Source organism: Fusarium oxysporum, chromosome IV (assembly GCF_013085055.1).
Source record: "Fusarium oxysporum Fo47 chromosome IV, complete sequence".
Classification (NCBI taxonomy): Eukaryota; Fungi; Ascomycota; class Sordariomycetes; order Hypocreales; family Nectriaceae; genus Fusarium; species Fusarium oxysporum.
This window is the reverse complement of record NC_072843.1, coordinates 2918698-2941892: the sequence shown is the minus strand read 5'-3', so window position 1 is coordinate 2941892 and position 23195 is coordinate 2918698. Positions and strand designations below refer to the sequence as shown.

Genomic DNA, 23195 nt, shown 5'->3' with positions numbered 1-23195 from the left:
GTAGGTTTGCCTGTCAGGTTCGTGGCCCTCAAGCCGCATTGATGCCTGGATGTTCAAACTTTGAGATGGATTATTCATCGGCCTGTCCCAATAGACGTACACTATCAAAGCCACTATCTCAATGGATGATGAATATAAATAATTCTTTTTGAATGCCGCCATACAGACACCTCAGACTCAAATCTCAAATAGAAGCCACTGGCTCCTCTAAATACCCGTGGGTTCATGGCCCTTTTTCATTAAGTCAGCTGCTACAATACTTGACCTGAGGCTTCCTACCTGCAATATTACCTTTTGTGTCAAACCTTGTTCACGTGTGTGTTTGTTTGCAGGAGAGAGCATTTGAATCAAACGACGATAAGCACAAATGCATGTGTACGTTGTTAATAGAATTCCGACGTATTGAGGCTGCTCCCGGTAGTTGATGAAGTTCTTAGAAAATTAATGACATTCCACCTGCCCATCTACGGCACTTCAATCCCACCATGATATATGACACTCTCTGAACCTGGACATATAGCCATAAGAGCTGATCTTATTAACGTCCGAGTCAACATGCTGCTTATTTTCCGGTGAGCTTACGATTCACCAACCAGGGAACCTTTTTAAACCATGTTGAGACATTTACGCTGTTGCAATGCGCCCACACCGTTCAAAGATTGTATCACGTCCACCCACACAGTAGATGAATTATATTAAGTGAATCATCACGTCAAATGCTACCAAGCTTGCTGCAGGTTGATACAGCGTTTCTCCTGGTGCATTGGCAACTACTGCAGGTACTGACTGGAGATGGCACACTCCGTCCTCTTGAGGCATAGTGCTGTGGCCTCGGTTCAAGCAACCAACAGGGATTACAACATCGCATCACACGGAATAGTGATGTGGCAGCTGAACAGGCCTGGAGAATGTTGAGATATCTCGTCATGTATTCGTAACTGGTGGTATAGGTTACCCAACAGTATTTGCAAGTATCCGTCAACTTGAATCAGAGCCCATATCGCGACTCATATATCAGCAACTATGGTCGACTGCGAACAGAGAAGACAATCATGTCATGTGAACATGAAATAATGTCCGATGGAACTCAAATCGGTATGCCACTTTGGCATGGGCCTGGCTCATGCAATTTACATCTTAACAAAGCGATCAGTTCACATATGGCGGACACGTATGTAATCGAAAAACCAGAGAAGTCCGCAGCTGTTCGTATCGACTAACGAGCTATGCGCTGTCCCGGGACTTAACTTAATACAGACAGGCATTATTCCAACCAGTGCTGGTCGTATGAGTTGTACAAAAGTTAGGGCGATTGCCAGTTAAGGGTATCCTGTCGTGGAGCGGATGATAGGTAACTGGCCCGGATCGTCGAGAACATGAACAATCCCAACTTGTTACAAGGTTGGCCCCTGGCATTGGAGGAATTGCCTGTGCAATAGCTTCAGCCAACGAGAATGCAGAGCAATTGAGGATCCAGGTTCCCATATTACTTTTAATTATGATTATTTGTATCTTCTACGACATCAAAGCCTACTGCTATATTGTTGTTGGTTCCTTACCGTTCCGAGTTTGTCATTGAGATGAGTTGAGCGGTAGTTAAATGGCAAGAATTGAATGGACTTCAAAACGTTGCTAACCGCCCCCAAAGTTGTGCCTTGAAAGCCAGCTACCTGCGGCTCGTCCTCCTTGTCTCGGGTTAAAACAATTGGTCAGTACTAGGGGTATCAAGCTAATGACAGTAGCCGTTGTCTTGCTCCAATGCCGGGGGAGACAAGAATGGATGGTGGAACTTGAAGTCCTCTCAGAACTTGCATATCTTGGCCCTCCTTCGAGGGTGTAGGAGGAAACTGTCAGAATATTGTTAGAAGCCTAGTAAGCAGCTTTGCTGATTTCGTCCTTGATTTGACATGTCTTTTGACGAATGCTGGAAGTTGTTTTCTTCCCTGAGTACCAAGGCAAAGGTTAAGAAGATAAGTTCCATAGCAAATACAGATGCTGGCAGAGGAGGCTACCTTAACCAATAACCAAGATCGAGGTCCCTGACGGAATGAGGAAGACGCCGTGCGATCACTCAAGGAAACAACCCAGCAGCTGTAAGCATTGGATGCAAGAACCCAGCATGATGAATGGCCGATGAGGGGACAAGTTCATTATTGTGCCCCATCATGACCAAGCTGTAACGCCTACTGAATGAATACTGGGCGCAATATTGCGGTGCCTTGTTGATGCCCCGCACACAAAATTTTCTTCAACTTCAGATGATGAATCACCTACAGCAATAGATCTTAGACATATCAGTATGTCGACTCGGAGCATACGAGAGCAGCGGTTAACAGAGACTGCGTCGGAGCCAACACTGCCCAGCCACGGCTATGGTAAATCACCGATGCTTGACTCCCATTAAGACCTGCAAAATCGTCGGCAATCTCCACCAGCCGCGAGCGTTCTGACCCACGAGGACGGGGCAGTTGAGCTTGAAGTCGAGCTTGTGCCTGTGCTAGTCTCAGCTTGGGAGAGACAGTTGCTTGAGATTGGCCAAGGACTGGCTAGTTTGCCCAAACATTGATCTCTAGCTTCTCCTGAATCTTCCCGCCCGGCTTTGAGAACAAACTCCACTCAGTCAAGAATCAAGATGCATTCGATTCCACTCACACTTGATCGTGATGAACCTGCGACAGGAACGTTCAATATGTTACTGGTCAGCAGGCATACATCAGGGGGGATGGTAGCGTGGATACAGCTGTACATATGTATCTGGCTGGGGGTTGTTTAATACAAACAGCGTTGCAGTGCTCGATGAGCAAGATACATACAGATCGATTAATTTTTCACGATAACATGGTTTGTTAAGCGCTTGGCTATGATTGTGGTCTAATGACATGCCCAGTTTAACGAGTCATTGGGGTGACAAAATGCACACAAGACTGACGTTAGTTATCCAAGTTACAAAACCTGAAGACGTGATTCATATAAGTTTTCTAGTGCGAGTATGTGCAACGAGTACGGAGCAGAGCGAACCGTACGAGCGATTAACAGTAGAGGCTAACAAGCGGCCACCGGCAGTAGAGTGCAGCCATAATATGTGATTGCATTCATTGAAGGCTGTTTGTTAACAATGGGTGATTGAAACGATTGGAAACGGCTGGGTTGAGTCTGTAACCAACATCTGTCCCACACTATTGTCTGTCTATTCATTCATTCTCAAATATCCTCACCTTCTGCAGCCACCATGCGTCAGAATCAGAGCTCGTCATCCAGTGTAAACGACAAAAATAAGGTGACATTAGCCACTTGCGGTCTAAACGCCATTAACCCCGCGTCGTCATCCTGTGAAGCATCCATTTGAGCAGAGCGTTCTTTGCGAGGCGCTCAGGGGGGAAAAAGATGCAGTCAACCATCCATGACCCTCCAACCTTGCCGTTGGTCCAACCACCAAGTGCTGGCAAGATGCTTTCACACTGTCGAGTCGCGCCAACGGCCCGAGGGACAAGAGATGGCGTTGCAACGACGGTGGGGGACGTTGGATGAGCTTGGAACAGGGACAGAAGTTAACGGGAGTTGGGTTGGGTATCAGCGCCAGCTAAATGCCAAGGTACCTTTGCATGAGTTGTCTGCCCCGCTGATCGCATGTACCTTATCCCAATATGCTGGGGTCCAGGGTCCAAGCCATTTCTTCGGTTCCTTGCGTATCAGAAACCCAATTAGAGCCGTTACGTCTGTATCAACATGAGGGTTTCCAGGGGATTTTACGGAGGACACTGGATCACTTGTAGGAAGCTTTTGAGATCGGATTGAATAGGAAAGCCTTATCAGGCAAATGTTCACAGCTGTCTGCTACCTTGCCAAGCATTCTCCGATGGTGCTCAGGCATTGAAGGGCCCTTCATTTTGAAGCATGGGCCTCTTGATGTCTTGTTTCTAAACAACCTCGCTAATCAAGACCCCAATTCCAGTCGTTTGAACAATTCATCATCAGAGAGATCCATTCTCAGCAAGACTCTGCAACCGTGTCACCCCCGCAGGACTCCTGATAATACCGTCAGCATCACGGTAGAGGAGTCCGGAAACACTGACAGCCCGTGCCATGTGCTGCACTGCTCTGCACTACACTACGAGGCTGCCCCATCGGCCGTTTGTATCACAATTCTTAAATTCAAGGGCCTCCATGCTACATTGTAATATCTTATCCCACAGCCCAATCCACCTCCCGCATTCCAGGTCATCTCACTCATCCTTCTTGTTCAGTTCCCCTTGATTTGAGGAATACGACACAGTGCGTGTATAATTGTACCTTACGTAGGTTGGTTTCCTGCTCTCATGCTTCCTCTCTCTTATGTACTTGTCTTCCCGAACTTGATCTCCCCAACCCACTTATCCTGTTATCCCCCGAACAGCAGCTTACCCTTTTTTCCTTTTATGAAGTCACTGGGCAGGATTCCCAGGAGAGGAAACGCAGAAGCAAAGGCAACACGAAACAGAGACGAAGCAAGGCAAAGCAAGTAATTTAATTCCACTTGCAGGACCGCCATCACCAATTCAGCATCGCCACCCGGGCCAAACAACACACCACAACAATATCAATACCCCCCGCGTTGCACTGCGTTGTGTATCCAATCCCCAGTCCCCGCGTCAAACTCCTCCTATTGTTTGGCTTCGTTTGTTCCCTCTAGTCTTGCTTGATTCTGAAAGCCCAAGGGCCTATCTATCTATCTCTTGAGTGAGCCAGACCTGCACGGCACTGCACTGCATGCACTGCACTGCGCATCTCTTCTGATTCCCCTCCCCTTCTCATTTTCCCTGCACACACACCCTGTGACTTGATACCTGTTCTGTTTCTGTCTAGTCAGTCTCCTCCACCTGCTCGCTCGGCCCATCACAAAAAAAGTCCCGTACCTAACAGCAGCAGCCCGCCGTCCCCTCTAAGGCCTTTTTTTAGCCCCAAAGGGCCCCCCCAAACCCAACTGCCCTCAGTTGACAGGCTGCTTCCTGCTTGCCGCTGGATCATGGACGGCCCCGGATATACCTCTGCGTCGTCTGCGTCTGCTCATACCGCAACTTCACATCGTCGAAAGCTCATCAAGAAACCTCCCACTTACGCCTACGCTCGCTCCTCCTCTGGCTTCGATGGTGGTGCCTTCGACGCCCAGTCCCTCGAGAGCAAACGCAGTTCCCAGAGTCTGAGAAGAGCCCCCAGCGCTCCCCCAGCCCGGTCAAACCCTGCGACCGTGTCCGACTGGCAAGACTCTGATCGATCTCATCCTCAATTATCCGCCAACAGCAACACCCTAAGACCTGTCCCATCGCCCATCTCACCCCAGGGCGACTTTACCCCCGCTAATCACTGGGCGCCTGTCCCCCGTCATCCCGACCGTCTCTCCGATTCTCACCTCCGCCCTCTCAGTAAGACAGCCGTGCCTGACGACCTGATCGGCGCTCCTTTTGACGGCGCTGCTATTCTGAACCGCATCGAATCGATAAAGATTCCTAGTCCGAAGGCTGCTGCCCCTCGTCAATTCCCGCCCCAAATCGTCAAGGCGCCCACCGACTCTAGGCTTGCTAGCCCTGCCCTACGAACTTCGACCAGCTTCTCCGCGATGGACTCGTCTTTGAACGAGAAGAGTCTGGGCGGCCCAAGGGCTCCAACTGATGGGCCTTCGGTCAACCCCAAGAGATATTCCGACGATGGCAAGGACCTCAAGCCTGCTGTTCTGCGAAAGAAGTCAGGATTTTCCGGTTTCATGAACAGTTTGGTAGGATCGCCCAAGAAGCCCGTTATCTCTGCACCCGAGAATCCCGTCCACGTTACTCATGTTGGCTATGATAGTTCCACAGGCCAGTTCACAGTCAGTTCTCTCTTCTCTTTGTTCTTATACTCGTTAACAGACTCTAGGGTCTGCCAAAAGAATGGCAGCGGCTTATCAACGAAAGCGGAATTCCTGAAAAGGAAAGGCGAGAAAACCCGCAAACTATGGTTGATATCTTGCAGTTCTACAAAGAGACCACGGAGAGGCCCCCAGAGGATCAGGTCCTTGAGAAATTTCATCATGCTGGTCAGTATGCCACCTCTCCGGCAACTGCAGCATCACCGGGCATGTACCCGTCAAACTATATGGGTATGTCACCGAACAATATTTTACCTACGAACCCCAGGTTTCCAACTGTCAATCATGAAGGAAGTTTTGAGAATCCCCGAGCACCACCGCCTGTTCCCCGAGGCCAGGTTGGTAAGGACCTGATGCCCAGTCGCCCAGCCCCGAAACCGCCCGTCAGCATGAGCAATCGACATATGCCTCAAGGCGCATACTCGACCAAGGACTCAGGCATCGGTATGTCTCAGTCCGGCGACGAATCCTACGGCATATCAAAGGATGCTGGCCCTATGCTCCCCGAAGAGCACCGATCGAGATCCAATTCGCGCGTCACTGGACCTACATACGCCCCAACTGCACCGCAACCCAACCCACAGCTCGCCCAGGCCCAAGCCGCCGCTTATCAACAACAACTTATGCAGCAGCAGCAAGAGCAAGCCATGGCCCAGGCCCAAGCTGCCATGTCTGGCGGCATCGGCCGTGCTCCTAGTAAACGAACTCCTCATCCCCAGAACCCGAACATGCAGGCAGCTCCTGGATACGGCCGTGCCCCCGAGTCTAATGGTATGCACAACGCTCCTCGTCAGCAGGCTCCTGGAGCAGCCGTGCCTGGGGCTAGGCCACGACACCGGGCTCGTCAGAGCGCAGGTCTTGATATTGTTGCTGCCCTTAAGCGCATCTGTAGCGAAGGCGACCCTCGAGACATATACCGAGGATTCAACAAGATCGGCCAGGGTGCATCTGGAGGTGTTTTCACTGGTCACGAGCGTGGCACGAACAGATTGGTGGCTATCAAGCAGATGAATCTCGAACAGCAACCTAAGAAGGACCTGATTATCAACGAGATTCTTGTCATGAAGGATAGTTCACATCCCAACATCGTCAACTTTATCGACAGTTATCTGTGTGGTGGCGAGCTGTGGGTCGTCATGGAGTTTATGGAGGGAGGCAGCCTTACGGATGTTGTCACCTTCAATATCATGTCCGAGGGGCAGATCGCTTCTGTGTGTCGCGAGACCCTTCTTGGTCTGCAACATCTGCATTCCAAGGGAGTCATTCACCGAGATATCAAGTCGGACAACATCTTGCTATCCCTGGAGGGCAAGATCAAGCTGAGTGAGTGACAAGTGTTCCAGTGGCGGTGCAAGGCACAGCTAACCGTAGCAGCCGATTTTGGATTCTGTGCGACCATCAACGAGGCCCAGAACAAGCGAACAACCATGGTGGGTACACCCTACTGGATGGCGCCCGAGGTCGTTACTAGGAAAGAGTACGGGCGCAAGGTTGACATTTGGTCTCTGGGTATCATGGCTATCGAAATGATAGAAGGCGAGCCACCATACCTGACGGAATCTCCCTTGCGTGCCCTTTGGTTGATTGCAACCAACGGAACTCCTCACATTAAGAATGAGCAGGATCTTTCTCCTGTGTTCAAGGACTTCCTATACTTTGCACTCAAGGTGGATCCGGAGAAGCGAGCCAGTGCTCATGATCTGCTGAGGGTAAGCCCCCAATGCTCCCCGGTTAAATGATTCCACTGACCCTTTTTAGCATGAATTCATGAAGCAGTGTGTTGATCTAGGTCAACTATCGCCATTGGTGCGAGCCGCTCGAGAACAGAGGGCGCAAGAAAAGGCTCGCAAGGGGCAGTAGGTAAACCCTGGGAGAAGAGTTCCTCCTGCAGATCCCCCAGTGAGAAAAGAGAGACTTCGCCGACTGTTGCCGGCGTTTCTCAGACGATGATCGATGTATCTCCAAGTCGATACGGTGGTCTCGATTGACGACGTCCCACGGGCACAATCCGTCCTTGGGTCACGATTCTACATACCCAACTATCTAATGACCATTTTCTTCCACAAATTATTCAACTGTCATAGCAGGCCTTGCATCTTGAAGTTGGAATTGATACGATGCCGCGTCAAGGGGTGGCTCGGATTATGTTATGCGCATGAGGTCGCGAGTTCGACACATGGCAAGAAAAGAAAAACCCAAAAGGTGCCAGCAGGCGGACACTAAGATGACGCCTAGCAGCACATAGATATGACACGCTGGATATACCCCTGCATACGAATTGTTCTTGCACATCGAGTTCGCACTCGAGGCTGGGTCTGTCACGATACTAGACCTGGCCATGTCTCCTCACCAGCTTTGAATCATAAAAAAATAGTTTGCTTCCTTACATTGGTGCCATGGCTTTTTGGAATGTGTTTGTGGTGATGATACGAAATGGAGTTCTTAGTGTTCAGGTGTCAGTCACTCTGAGTGACTATGTTTTAACAGACCTAACGCTCAAAGCCAATCAATCTAACCGAACAAACCAAGCCAATACTAACCGAACACTCTAACGCAAAGACGGCAAGGCAAAACAACAAAATCACTAGACCAGCCTGTGGCGACCATACTTTGTTTCTTCGATGTCTCCCGTCCTACAAGAACTTGCTCTTCTGGAACATGAGGCTGCCTTGCTCCCATTGTTGATAGAAGGGGCTGATATGCTTCCGGACTCTCGAGCAACCTTCGCCCTCTCTGACAGCGGCGTGGCCTTCCATGCCCGTGGGTAGCCCGTTGCCAAGCACCGCAACAGTGCCAAGGGCGGCAGGTCGAGCTTGGTGTTTGAGCTTGTCGTGGGAGTGTGACGAGAATGGTGAGGAGAAGTGTATTGAGTTGCGTACGGAGGCGGCTGCAGCGCGGGCTGGGAGGAGGGTTTTCTTGATGAGTCGGTTGCGCAAGGACCGAGCGGCGCGGACCAGCGAGATGGGGGGAGTGCAGAGTAGTTGCATATTTGGAAATGATGTCGAGACCTTTCTTGAGGTGGCGATATGAAGGATGAGCTGGTTATGTGAACCTGCACTTGATGTTGGAATGTTGAGTAGACTATGAAAAAGATATCATGAGCGAGTATGTGTTTTGGTCGTTTTATAAGGAGAAAAGAAGAATAGGAAGAGAAGTTAGAGACAGCAGATGATTGAGAGGCTCTAATCCTTCCGAGTCATTGCATGAGTTAACCGTGCTCACCTCCAAAGACCCCCCTCCATCATGAGCCGGAACGACAATGCGGTCTGCCGGTGGCACCTCGGGGTCCTCCGTGATATGCAGGTGTATGTGTCTTGCACGGGATCCTTGGAACGTGGAGGGACTTGGTTCGTTGAGTCTGTAGTGTCGTTTCACATGAGTCGTTGTTTATCGAAAGGTTCAGCTCTTTACTTGGCTGTGTCGTAATCTTGAGTTTATGTGCTCAACTTTCACTGTGGTACAGAGGGCATTCTTGTCTTGGTTCCTGCATCCTCATGAGACATTTCGCCCTAATGTCTCCCCCATATCCGTCGATTCAGGAGACTGACTCTAGGCATGACCTCATGTCTCCTATTCTCTTCCTTCATGTTAGTATCGGCCCATATTCTCCACCGCCAGTTTAGTTGGCGAACCGAAAAATAAAAAGGCTGGCCGGATCTTTGACCCGGTTTTGATCGTCTCGAAAGCTGCGAAAATAGAGCGGTGAGAATAACCTAGACCCAAATCATTGGCTCAAGCTGGATTGCCGTTTTCAACATGCAAGTGCCATCGTGATTGGCTGCTCGGGAACATGCGATGATTGATTGACATTGACGTGCATTGGTGGATAGACTTGGACCAGACTGCACGTGGTTTGGCATTCGGCATTGCACTTTGCGTAGTCAAAGTCACGATCTGCCTCTTGCAGACGCAAGGGACAAGAAACTTCGATTGTTAGCGCACGATACCCACTAACCTTGTTTCACACCCGAAAGTCTAATCAAGCGACGAGGAAGGATATTCGTTTATACAATCACCAAAAAAGACAAGTGGTTCTTTTTATTGGATTCATTATATGCCATTGGCTATTAAATCTAGATCCTTTGTCTGGATCGCCTCGCTCCGTGTCTAATACGGCAGATTCATCCTGCTCTATGGTATCCAGAGCTGATCTAGTTTTATCATCATACGTCTCTTTTCGTCCTTGGTCCTTGCTCAAAAAAATAGGTCACCAATTGTTTCCGGAACTCCAAACAAAGAAAATCAAATCCTCTTTCAGGGCCTTCCCGATCCAGCCATTCGTAGGAACCATTCTTCGCTAACCGTCAAAATAGGGCGCCGCTCGCTTAGTAGCATGTGTAGCCACCGTCGATGATGCAGTTGGAACCAGTCATGAACTTGGAAGAGTCTGAGGCGAGGTAGATGCAAAGGCCGTTGAGCTCGTCAACGTTACCCAGTCGGTTTTGGGGTGTCAGGGACTTCCAGATCTTCTTCTGGGCGTCAAGCGCAGGAACTCGGTTGAGGGCAGTATCCATGTAACCGGGAGAGATGCAGTTGACCCGGATGTCGTACTTGGCCCACTCAGCCGCAAGGGACTTGCCGAGTTGAATGACACCCGCCTTGGAGGCATTGTAGCAGCTCTGCTCCTGGGGGAAGTTGACGATGGAGCCAGACATGGAGGCGACGAGAATGATGCTGCCGGGCTTTCCAGCGGACATCATGGCACGTCCGACGGCTTGAGACATGAGGAAAGAGCCGGTAAGATTGATGTCGATAAGGCGACGGAACATGGCAGGGTCGTAAGTCTCAGCCTTGATGTTGGAGTCGGCGATGCCGGCAGAGTTGATGAGAACATCAGGAGCACCATAGCGCTCGACAACCTCGTCGACGGCAGCGTTGATGGCAGCACCGTCACGAACATCGACCTTGAAGAAGGAGACAGGTAGGCCAGTCTTGTCGTGAAGCTCAGCTGCGGCTTCGTCACCAAGCTCCTGGTTGGCGTCAAAGAGAACAATGTTCTTGGCACCAGCCTCAGCACAAGCACGAGCCATATGGTTTCCAAGACCACGGGCAGCGCCAGTGAGGATGATGGTCTTGCCATAGACACTCATGTTGCGCATGGTGTGGGGGAGCTGCTCAAAGGTCTTGCGGGTGAGCGGCTGAACGATGTCGCTCTCGTGAGAAGGAGCACGAGGCTCGCTGGGAACTCGAGCAGCTGCCTCGGGGACGTTGACTGTGTGCTTGTCACCAGTGCCTTGGCCAGCACTGTAGACTGTGACAGGAACCTCCTTCTCCCGGACAACGTTCTTCTTCAAGTTGGTGTCAATGACACGTTGCACAGGGGTGGCGGAGAAGCATCGCGAGTTCTTGGGGATAGCAACGGCAGGGGCACGAGTGGCGCGGAGGATGTTGCGAGAAACGGAGCAAAATGCCATTGTGAAGGTTGTGAAGGTTGGTGGTTGAGAATAGGTAGGATATGGGTATACAAGAACGGGAGTGATAGCGGGAGAAGAAGTGATTATATATTAGAAGGTCTTGGTCTTTGGTTCAGACACAAGTGCTCGAGCGAGAGAGGGGTATAGAGTGGAAGATGAAGATTGTAAAAGAAGAGTTGAATAGATGAAGGGATTCTCTCGATATATAGTCGAATGGTTGTGGGTCCGAAAGTAAATCACAGATAGAGTGTGAAGTGTGTTGCGGAGGTGGAGGGAGTGCAAGCAGTGAGAGCAATGCAGAGAAAACTCTAGACCTGGGCACGAAACTGTTTTTTTCCTTGTCGCAGAAATTGTATGGTAGGGTCGCTGGGAAAGCTTTTACTTTGCTTGCCAGGTAGAAAGGTAAGGTAGACTAGGTGCAGAATTTAGTGTGGCGGTATGTCCGTGAGGAAGGCGAACGAATGGGTGTGGTGTGGTATGGTGTTGCAAGGTCCTTGGGCTGTAAGCGATAAGGTACGGTGCAGATGACTTCAGCTAAGGCTAGAACCAAGGGATCTGCTCTCGTTTGGCGGCTCTGGGGGCTTCTAGTGCTTGTTCAAGGAGGGTAGCAGCGGGGGGCCTGGATTGAGAGAACAGTGGAACCGGGAGTAAGAGTGCAGGCAAAGATAGAATACCTTAGTTAGGTATGTGAAGTGCAGATCTCGCGGCAGGAAAACTCCGTAGTCCAAGAGTACGGGATGGACCTTTGGGCAGTGTATGGCAATGCTGTTTGTTCAGGAAAGGCACGTTTCGCTTGTTCCAAGTTTAGGTGACTGCGGGAGGACCGGTACTATTTTCGGGGCTCTTCAATAGCGACTCCAGAACGGCAATTCAGGTTATGCTTTGTTCGCTGTGTAGAGCTGATCTGAGATAGATGTCTCGAACAACGGAGATTCGGGCTTGATCTTCGGATCCGGGACTGGAGGCAAGCTTGGTGGCAAATGCTACCTGTGCTATGGTGCAGCAGAAACTTATCTCTCCAAGGTGGTGCGGAGAAGGTGTCGATGAAAACCTATAACTTGTTAGTCGCCATGATCGTTGAATTTGGCCACAGCAAAAAAAAAAACCAAGTGGTTGGCAAGGTTCATGACGTGTTTAAGGCAATGAGAATAAGAAGAAGTAGTTTGTTAGGGACAACGTACAGCTTCAGATGAACTTTTGTTCGAAGCGAGAAAAGAATCTCTATGAAGTCAAAAGTCGTAGAAAATGCGTATGTGTGATGAAAGGTTATGGGGAACTAGCTCCGACCGGCAATGGATTTATATAGGTTCCATGGCATCCAGATATCCATACCTACCTTATGGCAGCTACAATACACACGTAGGTGGAGCAACCACCGGCACGCACGCTTCCTGACGCCCAAGCAAGGGAGAACGGTTCTTCACCGACTTCGGTGTAAGACGGTGAGGTCGGATTTATATGTAGCAAGCAACTGTAGAAATGGTATGGAGGTACATTGGTACGGTTCCTGAATTAGAAGTTTATTAGTTCGGGTCTAAGAAAGGGGGTAGCACAAGCTGGACTCACCTCACCCTCACCTCACATCATGGAGGGACCGGGGCACCGATGTCGCATCAGCCGGGGGCTTCCTCCAAAATGTGAGACGGGATGGGAGATTTGTGATGGTCACAAGATCGATTGCCAGGGCCACTGACAGGGTCATTGCATTTCCTGTCAAGAGATTGATCAAAGACGAGACTTGGACTAGACCACTGCAGAGGCGCATTCAGGCACGCAGAAGCAGTACAATGTGGGGGAGCATTGATTACATGGTCTGAGACTCAACTAGTCTTTGTTTTGAATATTTAAATATGGGCTACCTCAGTACTTATGAGGGTTGCGAGAAAATTCTATGGTGTTTTACATATAGGTAGGCTTAACTAGTTGAGGTGAGATGGTGTTGTTTCCTCTTGCCTCGTCTTGAAAGTATTGCGCAAAGTTGGGTTACGTAAGGTATTTTCCAAAGTTCCCAACTGACAATTGTATCATCAGTCAAACAAGGCACTGCTACATGTTCTGTTCTCAATCAATTGATAAACCTGCTATTGTACAGCCGGTCCGGGTTTCTTCTCTCATAACCCTCCGACTTTTTTTTTTATAGCTTTGATAACAACGTGGGGTTCTCCGCTGCTTCTCAATGCCCACATCAGAACATGCATATGCAGCTCTAATTCTGAGGTGACGGTCTAGAGGCAGCCTCTTTTCTCACCCTTCTATTACGTCTCACATTCACGTCTTTTCCTTGGAGACACAGATACAAACACGACACGACATCATTGCGCGTCCCTCTCTGTTCAACGCCAATCTCGGACAAACAGCCAGCCATTGACGCAGACGGTGGCACGGAAAAAGATAACTTGCACACCCGTCATCGAAAATCACACCCATTGTCCATGATGAATGAGGTTGAGAGCGGGAAACAAGCATATGGGGCACCCAAGGATTTGATGCACCAAGTGGAGTGGAGATCAATTAGAAACCCAGATCCCACGGGCAGTCGTGGGGAGCTATGGCGGGTCGCGGGGAGCCAACTCCTAGCCTCTAGGGGCTCTTCGGGACGTTGCAGGGGTAGCTCTGGCTGAGGTGGGCTCCACTAGCATTTTCTCGGTAGCTATTCCTGGGACCCCCACCTTTCTCCCTCCCTCTCAACCTCCTCCACAGCGGGCGCTTACATGATGAGGTGGTGATGGGATGGGATGTGAAGTCTCCAACTCTTTGCTGGATAGCTCGGGCAAGAAAAGATCATCCATCCACTCATCCTCCTCTCTCAAAACAAACAGAGTTGATGCAAGGCCTCATACAGTCCGAGCGTTCCGGGGAATGTTTTGGCCTTCACCCGCCTATTTCTAGGCTCTAGATTGCTGCCCACTTGGCTTGCGGCTGTCCGGCCACCGGCAAACAATTTGAGCACAGACGTGCACGTTGCCTCAACACCAAAGACAATCCAAATAGCAACATTCACTAACTTGTTGATGATGGCTGGCCTCTGAGCTAAACTGGCACCTCATCCGCTGGGGGCTTGCAGTAGTTAGTCTGCCACCAATGGGGAGGCGGCAGCATCTAACGACAGGCTTTGTTCCATCTTTTCTAGGCAGACGAATTCTTTTCCTCCACCTTCTAACTTGGTACACCGCTATCCACGCAACCAAAATACTTACTGCAGTCTGCAAGTGCTTGAATAATGCAATGTAATGTGCTACAGCTACAGCTTTCAGACCCGAGCCGAGCTGGGGCACACACGCACATACAGACAGACAGGCATCTGATGTTGCGCGTCCCCTGGACACCACGGAAGGTTTCAACTTTCAATTCCGGGTAACACGGCCGCAATCGCAGTGATGCTGATGCTGATGCTGATCCTGGTCCATCCACCACCACCATCCACTTCTTGGGTCGAGTCAGTACTTCCTCACCGAAACCGCTCCAAGGTGAGGGATATGATAGCTACAAGACATAACATGTAGATACTCTTTCGACTTCGTCTCGTAATGAAACTTCATTCTGACCTTGGATTTCCTTGTTGTGTCAGAACCATATACTCACAAACATCCCTTCTACCCCCTACAATTCTCAAACCCTACTCATAGTCATAAATAATAGTGCTCAGACTACTCACCTCTCGGTGTGCCATCCCACCTCCTTGGATAGACCAGGCTACACCTAGATGGCCAAGACAACCTTAACACTAACCCACCCATTGGCGCCCCCCATTCGTCCATACCACCCTGACCGAGAATGTTCTCTCACTTTCTCAGTTCGTGGTCTGAATGATAGGAAACAATGACAAAGATAGCTTAGTTGTATCAGTGGGGGTTTAGTTTTTTTTTTTCATTTACCAACTGTAGTCTATTCAATGGTCACAAAAATGACGAGATGAAACTTGCTACGCTTTGTTGATGAGCATGGCGATCATCATTTGTGACTTAATCGAAGCCAAATTTCCATCATGATGACTTTGACGGGGTAAACACCAAAAGACGGTGTATACATCAAACTCGTTATATTTTTGCTAACTCGTTTTATCGAATGACTCCGCTTGTACCCGTTCAGACGATAAAGCAAAAAAAAACAAAAAAAAAACAAGATATCAGACGATACTCGACTTTTCCCCTAATAGGCTGCATCGCTAATTCTGTAGGACAGATATTCTTGCGTGAGGCAGAGCGGACTTGGAGCTCCTTGGGTGACCCACTTGATCTTCTTCGTTTACAACTGATCTGATCAATATCTGATGGGGGCAATTTTCTGGGACAAGCACAAGCGAGCTCATCAAGGGTAAGAGAATCGAGGCACACTTTCAACAAGGCCTTGACATCTTGAGCTTGTGAACAGCGTTGGTCGAATGCTGTACACCACTTGGACCTACAATGTCAAGTGACTTTCTTTGTGTAAACAGTCTGACAATAAGCTCACGATATGACATACTACGTAGTATAAGGCACTATCGAAATCAACGTGCCTCCTGTCAAACCAAGTGATCGAATTGTACGAGGTTCACTGACATGTAGAGGCCCATCTCACAGCCAGGCACGCAATACCTTGCCCTGCAGCCCTGCCCTTGGAGCTATCGTGTGGTGGGGAGCTGTCAAGGGAACAAGGGGGCACCGGGTGCGCATGCATGCATTCGGGCGAGTTCCAGAATCCTCGCAGAAGCACGGCCCTTCCATTCCTTATCATCATCCATCACAGGCGTGCCCAAGTCTGGGGTATTGTGTGGACTGGACTGGATTTCCCATGTCGAACTTTACCAAGCTGGCGAGGATACAATGCATTTCCCTTGCTCCCTTTCCCCACATGCGCATAACGGCGGTTCCCGTATGTTTCGTATGAGCAGTTTTGCGGCTGATGATAAAGCCGAGTACTGAGATCTGGCGTCGAGATGTATGCACAGGAGAGGCACCGGCCCGGGTTTAAAAATGCGGTGATGGGAAACCAACCAGATGCCCGGGCCGGTAGTTGAATCTCCAGTGGACTTGAGGGTTGTTGAATTATATCGTCAGATACTTCGGCACTGTCTTTACTGAAGGTATCATGCCATGGAAGCATACTCGCCAGTATCACCTATACAGCACTTACACGTAACCGCACTGGATTCATCCCAACAGGTTCACGCGGCAAACACACAAATCGACAAAGATGCTATACAATTCTGCAGAATGCATACTGTTAATGTTCTTAGTCTTCGAGTTCAAAGATCTACCGCTCATCCAAAACCAGCCAGCCCAGAACGCCCACGGGCAGGGTATTAATACAAGTAATCCGTGTAAAACAACACATGCCATTCTGATCCCCACCAGGTTTCACTCATGCGAGGAAGCCTGTGTAAATCACTGCGAACAATGCCTCCTCAACACGAGGTTGCTTGAAAGCATGTCGTGACAACGCCCCGTCTTTTTCCATTACGCCATCCTGCGAAACTGCATCATCGGCCCTGATCGTAATTCTCAATATGGACCAGATCAAGGAGTGATGCAATGTAAGGGCTCTGCGAAGTTGATTAGTACAACTACTTCATGGCAAACGGTGATAGGATTGATAGACATACCAAGGCCCTGTTCTCTGCAAGGATCTCAAACAGTCGCGGTAACAGAGGGCGGAAAAGAACCTCGTTCCAGCCTCCTATTTCACCCACTTTCTCTTGTTTCTTGACCATCTCTTCCTCAGCCTCCGTTTTGACCACATTGCGAGCAATGTTTCTTAGCACTAACGCAGCGCTGAGTGGAATACCAGCTGCCTGGGGCGGGAGGTTTGGGTTTCGCTCGTCCCGTGCTGTTGCAGTTTCCTCGAAGGTCACAGCCATAGTATTGGCAGGAATAATCCATGAACGGTCGGGCTTTCGACTGAGCGCGTCGTTGGGCAATGTTGAAGAGATATGCGTGTTGATGTGTCTCGCAAAATCCTGAAGGCGCATTTTCGTGGACTTGGGATAGCGGGAGCACTGATCCCAGGTACAAATGTATTCCTTCTCGACGTTGTCGAATTGCCCCCCTTCATTTCGCTTCTCTCCTAGATGGTCCACGAGGATGTGCTCCCAAAGCTTTTCAGGCTGAATGTAAAAGTGACCACATTTCTCAAGCTTATTGTTTGGATTTGAGGCCCAAAGGCATCGCCCGTACTCCTTGCCATCCAAGCCAAGAGGTTTTGGTCTTGCACGGATACCGTGGATGATGAACTTTTGTTGCGGATCGCCAGGCTCTCTAAGAACCTGCGCATTTGAATCCTTATATACAGACGTACTGTTCCGGATGAAGTCGGCAGGTGTGATAAGAGGCTGATTGATGACCTTAAGTGGTGCGACAAATGCGTTTTGGTAGGCCTGCCAGGCGGCTAGTTGTGTCACAAAAGAGTTATTGTCCTCCTCAAAGAAGCAGCGAACCCAACGGTGAACACGATCTGGCTCTTCAAGCTTGAGCATCTCCTGAAGAAGATCTTCAGGCATAGGAGCAATCTGGTCACGAGCGGGAATTCTTTGCTCGGGTACAAGAACAAACTCGCGTTGTGTCTTACGAGCACCATGAGCTAGGAGGCGTGCAAGATGGTCAATGAGGTTTTCTGGTGTCAAAGACCGGACCAAGGTGTCCACGTTGGGCACAACAGCAGTGTACTGATAGAGGAAATCGAGACACGCGTCGATAAGCTCATCATCGTTGAGCAAAAGCCAACTGGAAAGGCACTGGAGCACTTGCCCAGGAACATTGCTTAGCTTGTTAGTAGCCTCGAGATTCATGGAGATGCGGCCGAGCGCCCGAAGAGACGTCAAAATGATACCACGGTCATCAGACGTCAACTGCTCCAACAATGTCCTATACATAGGGTCGTCTGACTCCAATGTCATGAACGGCGTCAACTGCTCGGCAATGTCCAGGGCAAGATGTTTCAGTTCCACAAGAGAATCCTTCTGCGGTAGGTTCAGAATGATACAAATGAGATCCTTGACGGGAGGGAAGTCTGATATGTTGTGAGCATTTTCCGGCAAGGTGACCATGTTCCGCAACGTCAGGACAGCTTCAGTGATCAGCACCATATTGTCCGCGTATGACTCAGTTTGCAGAATGTCGGGTACATCCTTCTCGATCAGGTTTTCGATACGCTCCAAGATATCTTTTGTCCCATAATTTCCATCGAGGGCGCTCGGGTCACTAGAGTCATATGGAAGGTTCCAAGATATACTCCAGTTAACGTGGTAGAACAGATGTCCCACCTCAAGGGCTTTGTCAACTAGACCTTCGGCCAGACCTGGGAATGAATCGAACTTGTACTTATCACCTCGCTCAAACGATATTTTCACCAGATGACTGAGCGCAAAGGCTTGTTCAGCAGGAATATCTGATCGCAAAGCGTTCAAACACCTCATGTAAATGTTAGGGCCATCGAAACCGGCTAATAGAGTTAGTGGAAGAAAAGCACAAAATGACGAATGAATACTCACTGCCGGGTTGCATCGGTTGACGAGGGTCAATGCGCGGAGTTTGGCGTGGCTTCTGAAACTCGGTGGGCGCATTGCTCGGGGTTGGCACTGCGCGCAGTGTTAGAGGTTTAGAAAATCGCGGCTGATAGGCAGTGACCAAGTTGGATGTATTCTCAGAGTTAGTGGGATGGTGAAGAACTGAGGGACCTCGATTTCCCTGGTAATTCTGTTGTTGTTGGTGCTGCTGAGGTATGTGCATGTTTGGGTGATGCGAGGGGGTCTGAGGAGGGTTGGCGGCTGGTGAGTTGGTACTGCTCGCATGGTGAGCAGAAGAATGTCGGGTTGTTCGTGAAGGTCCAGTATCCGGTTGAAAGATGACACGCTGAGGAGGTGCCTCACGCAGTCCTCTGGATGCACGCGCACTGGCAGCAGTGTCTGGCACAGGTCGCTCGCGGACGGGTGTACCATCGTCTCCCGAGGCCGCTGAGTCTGTGGCACCAACGTTGCTCTCTCTTTTCTTCCCCCAGAAATTTTCCCTTGTGCGTGACAACAAGCCAGCGCCTTTAGCCGTCACGTCCTCCAGAATATCCTTTGGTGGAGGTTCCTTTCCATGTACTGTGCTGATCTCAAACGCAGCCAAGTTTTTGTAGAACTTCTCCTTCAACGAGAAGGCAGTGGAGGCTTCATTGTTAGAATATATGCCCAGCTCTGACGCCATACGTCGCCATGCAAGCTTCTCCTCCGAGATCTTGTCATAACCACCACTTTCCACGACGTGATTGAAGACCTTGAACAAGTCAACATGCGTTGCGCCGACCTTGGGCTCTGGGTCAAGTGTCGTTCCTCGCTTGGCATGATAGTCACGGAGTCGCGACATAAAGTCCTCGTATTCGGGCGTGCGATCTATCGTGTGCGGCGGCACCTCATTGCGAACGGGCGCCATATTAAGAGATCGTGCGGTGAACTGATTGTGCGCGGGTAGATGAAAACAGAATACGAAATTCGCAGTCGCGAAGAAGGGGGAAAGGTCCCTTGTCGTCGAGCTGTGTTAAATGTCGTGCAGTCACGAAAGATACCCACGGGTAGGCGCTTCCACCCAGCGTCTGAAAGGCCTCAATGACCTCTATATCGATAATTGGCTGGTTTTAGAGATACCGTGGGTGCTTGCAGTTTGATCCACGATTCTCAAATCGCATGGGTCAGTCGCTGATAGTTTGGTTTGGCGCGGCGCGTCGAAGTCTTGGGGGTAAGATTGCGCTAGCTTATCTCCACGTGACCCTTGGTCACAATGGAATTTGGGAAGTTCTCTTCCTCGGTAGCTAGGTAATCAATTATCCCTTCAACCCCAGTTTCTCCTGCCCAAAGTTGAGTTCGTTAGATCCTTGATGTGGATGTATCGATTTTTACTTAATCGGCTGGCAAGAAGGATGGGCAGGCGTGTCGGGGCAGGTAGTACCTTCTTTCCTCCTAGATATTTATCAAGTGCTTCGGAAGGAGAAGCCGAGTCCTCAAGTTGAAGACCAATTGCATGGCACAAGGCGCGCATGACTTTATCTCTGTGAATTACAACCCAAATCCGATCAAACCTTTTTCTCATTTAATCTGCAGAGTACCTATGCAGTCTTCCATTTTTAAGTTCTATCATGGCTGGTCCCCCGACTCCAGTGTCCGCGTGCCCACTCATTTACTTAGAGATCCGCGATGGAGCGTCCGCCAAAGCTTACAACTCTTCCCACCCACACAATGCCTTCACTTTGACAATCGAAGGCGAAAGGCCGATCGGATCAGAGATGGGAATCTTGGTTCTTTTGATTCATAAAGGGAAACAACAAGTGGTACGGACTGGTGGTAATGGGCTCGAGTGGGAGGCTAATAGGCCAGGTTTCCCTTCGCCTCAGCGAAATAAAAGGAGGATCACCGTCCTCTGCAGACATCATCAGCATCAACAAGCAAACTAATCGAATCTGTGTATCTGTACCCAAGAAGCCTCAAGCGCTCCTCGCGCAGTTCGAGGAAAAGAGAGATTTCAGTGTTGCTGTATGCTTGCTGCAGAGGGCTGGGTTCTTCGCCAGCGAGGCAATACCAGCATCTCTTCTAACAGTTCCTCCTCAGCCTGTATCTCAAACACACGATGCCATGTTTGACATAAGGCCACGACTCTCTTCAATCACGCCGCCGACTCTATTGCCTCCGAATGATTTCCAAGGAACTGGTGCTCCACCTGACTTCTCGTTCACCACAATGTTGAACGCTCCTTTTCACCCTTCGCCATTTTCGACTGTCCCGACCTCGCACATTGAACAGACACAAAGAGCGCAGTCAATGCCTATACAAAGCTATTTTCCAGGGACTCAAATGCGGCATACAAGTCCAGTGACGGCACAGCTCAACCCATACCACATGTTCCTTGAAAGAGACGGCACACGCTCACATATACCTCGCGTTGGATCACCTCTGAGGTACTCCTTTAACTCGAGTCCGCCTCCGACACAGTCACCCATTGGTGGGGCCGACATGGCGATGCCTCTGAATGTGTCCACCACAGGCTCCGATGCTCAGAGTCTCTCAGTTCGTGAAAGTTCTAAAGTCGGCTCTTTGGAATGTCACCCGGACGTTGCTACCGAGAGCTGTAATACGCACGCAGGCTTGAAAAAAGACCTTTCGCCCGAACCGTACCGTCGACAGCCGCTGCACGACCAGGACTTTCGCAAACTGATGCCTCGGCCCAGACAGTTGCCATTTGATTCACGCGCAAAGACCGCCGCGCCATACAAGAAGCCTGAGGCGCATGTAGGTATACGATCAGGGCTTGAGAAATCCTCCGACTCTAGAAAACCCTGGGGATCTCCTAGCCAATCTTTAAGGACAGATTCAACCAATTCAGGGAAAAGCCAAAGCACTAAAGCCACGTACAACACGACAAATAAGAGGCTAAATCAGACGAGTCACAGAGTTCTTGCGTCGGAAAACACTGATAATTATTCTAGTGCAACTAGCAGTTTTGAAGACCATCCTCCCGGTTCTAATTCGGTAGGCATGTTTGCGAGTGTGAAAACAAAAGATGATATGTACAAGGATGCCGAATGTCAGACAACCCTCCCAAAAAGCCCGGAAGCTTCAACTAGCTCGCAGAGGTCCTCATATTCAAGACAAGAAACCTCGGGCGTGGAGGTCATACCATGGGTTATGCTTACTGACTACAACACGTTGAAGGATTTGAATCAAGCAACAGCCCCGTTGTTTGAACAGTTCGAACAGGATATAGCCAGGGGCGGTGACGCAGCTTTGCTTGCACAGTTCTATTCAAAGCAACTATGGGCAAGACGTAGAGACTTCTGGTATAAAAAGCGTCAAGTCATGGTCGGCGGGGAGTGACGACTGATTGGCGAGTTACCTGCCATATGAAGGGATAGTTAGAGGTTAAAGGAAGGAAACTCAGACATTTGACTTTATTACGGGAATTTAAGTGCTTGTAGGCAATTAACGTATTGCTGAGACTGACTCACTGTTCCTAATATATGAATTGTACCCACCACGCCTACCTCAGACTCTCCCCTCTCCCCCATTCAACAACTGACCGAACCCCTTTACGTCCTTTGTCCATCGAACTTATCACGGCATCAAGACGCCCCTTAATACCAAGCTTATTCAAGGGGCTCAGTATTCTTGCGAAAACTTTACGCATTCCCATTGGTTAGAGTTGAGCTGCATTTCTTTCTGTATTGCATTCATCCTAGCTGCCACGATGTCTATATCCGACACAGTCCTACCAAGCATTGAAGACCCAGATTTCCTTACAACCTTTCCGAGCCCGGCCCCCAGTCCCAACGACCGAGAGATGTCCTACAGTCCCGATATGGAACGGCTGTTGGATATGTTCCGCGACATTGATATCGAGAAAGTTCGTGACATCCAGGCGAAACAGATACGCGAGTCCACCCAACGTAAGTTATAACTTCACACGTCTTACCAGAGTACGGGTATGTATTCTAACTATATAATTACAGGCATCAGCAAGCGTCTTGCTGGTCGTTCTGGCTGGTTTTGCCAAAAGCAGGGCCCGAGGAACCTCTTCAACGATATCCGTCTCAGCAATACTCAGGAGGCCATCAACAGAGATTTTCGTCTCTATCGAAACATCAGCCAGCATCACGGTGCCCAACACACGCTGGAATGGGCCGAGCAGAGGGGTAGCAACATCATGATTGTCAGCCGTCTTTCTCGCAGTATGGGCAAGCACCGAGGTCAAAGCAGACTCAAGCTCTGGACCAGGTTCCACAAACACATACGCGATGTTATCAACCAGCGAATACAAGAGATCGAGATCGGCAATGGGGAGCTTACGAGAGTTTTCTACATCATTCAGGTCACAAATTCACCCCAAGAGGTAGCCTGGCACCTCATTCGCAAGCATCCTGGGACATGCACCTAGTTCAGTATCTGGGTAGTCCTG

At 49.7% G+C, this 23195-nt stretch overlaps 7 protein-coding genes across 7 annotated transcripts; 3 read left to right on the top strand and 4 right to left on the bottom strand.

The window, feature by feature from the left end:
• Positions 1-5002: 5002 nt before the first annotated feature.
• FOBCDRAFT_131388 (kinase-like domain-containing protein) lies at positions 5003-7741 on the top strand (the record flags this gene model as incomplete). The annotated part of the gene is made up of 4 exons (XM_031178757.2): positions 5003-5842; positions 5890-7204; positions 7256-7590; positions 7640-7741. The coding sequence occupies 4 exons, from the start codon at positions 5003-5005 to the stop codon at positions 7739-7741; spliced, it is 2592 nt and encodes an 863-aa protein (XP_031044644.2).
• Positions 7742-8514: 773 nt separating this feature from the next.
• FOBCDRAFT_200388 (uncharacterized protein) lies at positions 8515-8868 on the bottom strand (the record flags this gene model as incomplete). The annotated part of the gene is made up of 1 exon (XM_054704243.1): positions 8515-8868. The coding sequence occupies one exon, from the start codon at positions 8866-8868 to the stop codon at positions 8515-8517; it is 354 nt and encodes a 117-aa protein (XP_054560218.1).
• Positions 8869-9909: 1041 nt separating this feature from the next.
• On the bottom strand, positions 9910-11633 carry FOBCDRAFT_30852 (uncharacterized protein). Its single transcript, XM_031178763.3, has one exon. It carries the CDS (start codon positions 11293-11295, stop codon positions 10207-10209), a length of 1089 nt encoding a protein of 362 aa, XP_031044650.2. The 5' UTR covers positions 11296-11633; the 3' UTR covers positions 9910-10206.
• A 532-nt stretch (positions 11634-12165) lies between these two features.
• FOBCDRAFT_200386 (uncharacterized protein) lies at positions 12166-12997 on the bottom strand (the record flags this gene model as incomplete). The annotated part of the gene is made up of 4 exons (XM_059608968.1): positions 12166-12282; positions 12477-12516; positions 12632-12802; positions 12873-12997. The coding sequence occupies 4 exons, from the start codon at positions 12995-12997 to the stop codon at positions 12166-12168; spliced, it is 453 nt and encodes a 150-aa protein (XP_059464701.1).
• Positions 12998-16461: 3464 nt separating this feature from the next.
• FOBCDRAFT_159582 (uncharacterized protein) lies at positions 16462-20025 on the bottom strand. Its single transcript, XM_031178765.3, has 3 exons — positions 18764-20025; positions 16880-18714; positions 16462-16819 (listed from the first exon to the last, which is right to left on the bottom strand). The coding sequence occupies exons 1-3, from the start codon at positions 19683-19685 to the stop codon at positions 16757-16759; spliced, it is 2820 nt and encodes a 939-aa protein (XP_031044652.2). The 5' UTR covers positions 19686-20025; the 3' UTR covers positions 16462-16756.
• Positions 20026-20079: 54 nt separating this feature from the next.
• Positions 20080-22243, top strand: FOBCDRAFT_221329 (uncharacterized protein). The gene is made up of 2 exons (XM_031178766.3): positions 20080-20577; positions 20624-22243. Exons 1-2 carry the CDS (start codon positions 20386-20388, stop codon positions 22115-22117), a joined length of 1686 nt encoding a protein of 561 aa, XP_031044653.2. The 5' UTR covers positions 20080-20385; the 3' UTR covers positions 22118-22243.
• Positions 22244-22350: 107 nt separating this feature from the next.
• On the top strand, positions 22351-23174 carry FOBCDRAFT_318493 (uncharacterized protein; the record flags this gene model as incomplete). The annotated part of the gene is made up of 2 exons (XM_031178767.3): positions 22351-22686; positions 22750-23174. The coding sequence occupies exons 1-2, from the start codon at positions 22488-22490 to the stop codon at positions 23172-23174; spliced, it is 624 nt and encodes a 207-aa protein (XP_031044654.2). The 5' UTR covers positions 22351-22487.
• Between the last annotated feature and the right edge of the window lie 21 nt (positions 23175-23195).

Coding starts and splice junctions, on each gene's coding strand:
- FOBCDRAFT_221329 (XM_031178766.3), top strand. CDS start 20,386: ATGGCTGGTCCCCCGACTCCAGTGTCCGCGTGCCCACTCATTTACTTA. Junction 20,578..20,623: donor ATAAAGGGAAACAACAAGTG/GTACGGACTGGT, acceptor CTAATAGGCCAG/GTTTCCCTTCGCCTCAGCGA.
- FOBCDRAFT_30852 (XM_031178763.3), bottom strand. CDS start 11,295: ATGGCATTTTGCTCCGTTTCTCGCAACATCCTCCGCGCCACTCGTGCC.
- FOBCDRAFT_159582 (XM_031178765.3), bottom strand. CDS start 19,685: ATGGCGCCCGTTCGCAATGAGGTGCCGCCGCACACGATAGATCGCACG. Junction 18,715..18,763: donor TCAACCGATGCAACCCGGCA/GTGAGTATTCAT, acceptor TAACTCTATTAG/CCGGTTTCGATGGCCCTAAC. Junction 16,820..16,879: donor TTGCAGAGAACAGGGCCTTG/GTATGTCTATCA, acceptor TCAACTTCGCAG/AGCCCTTACATTGCATCACT.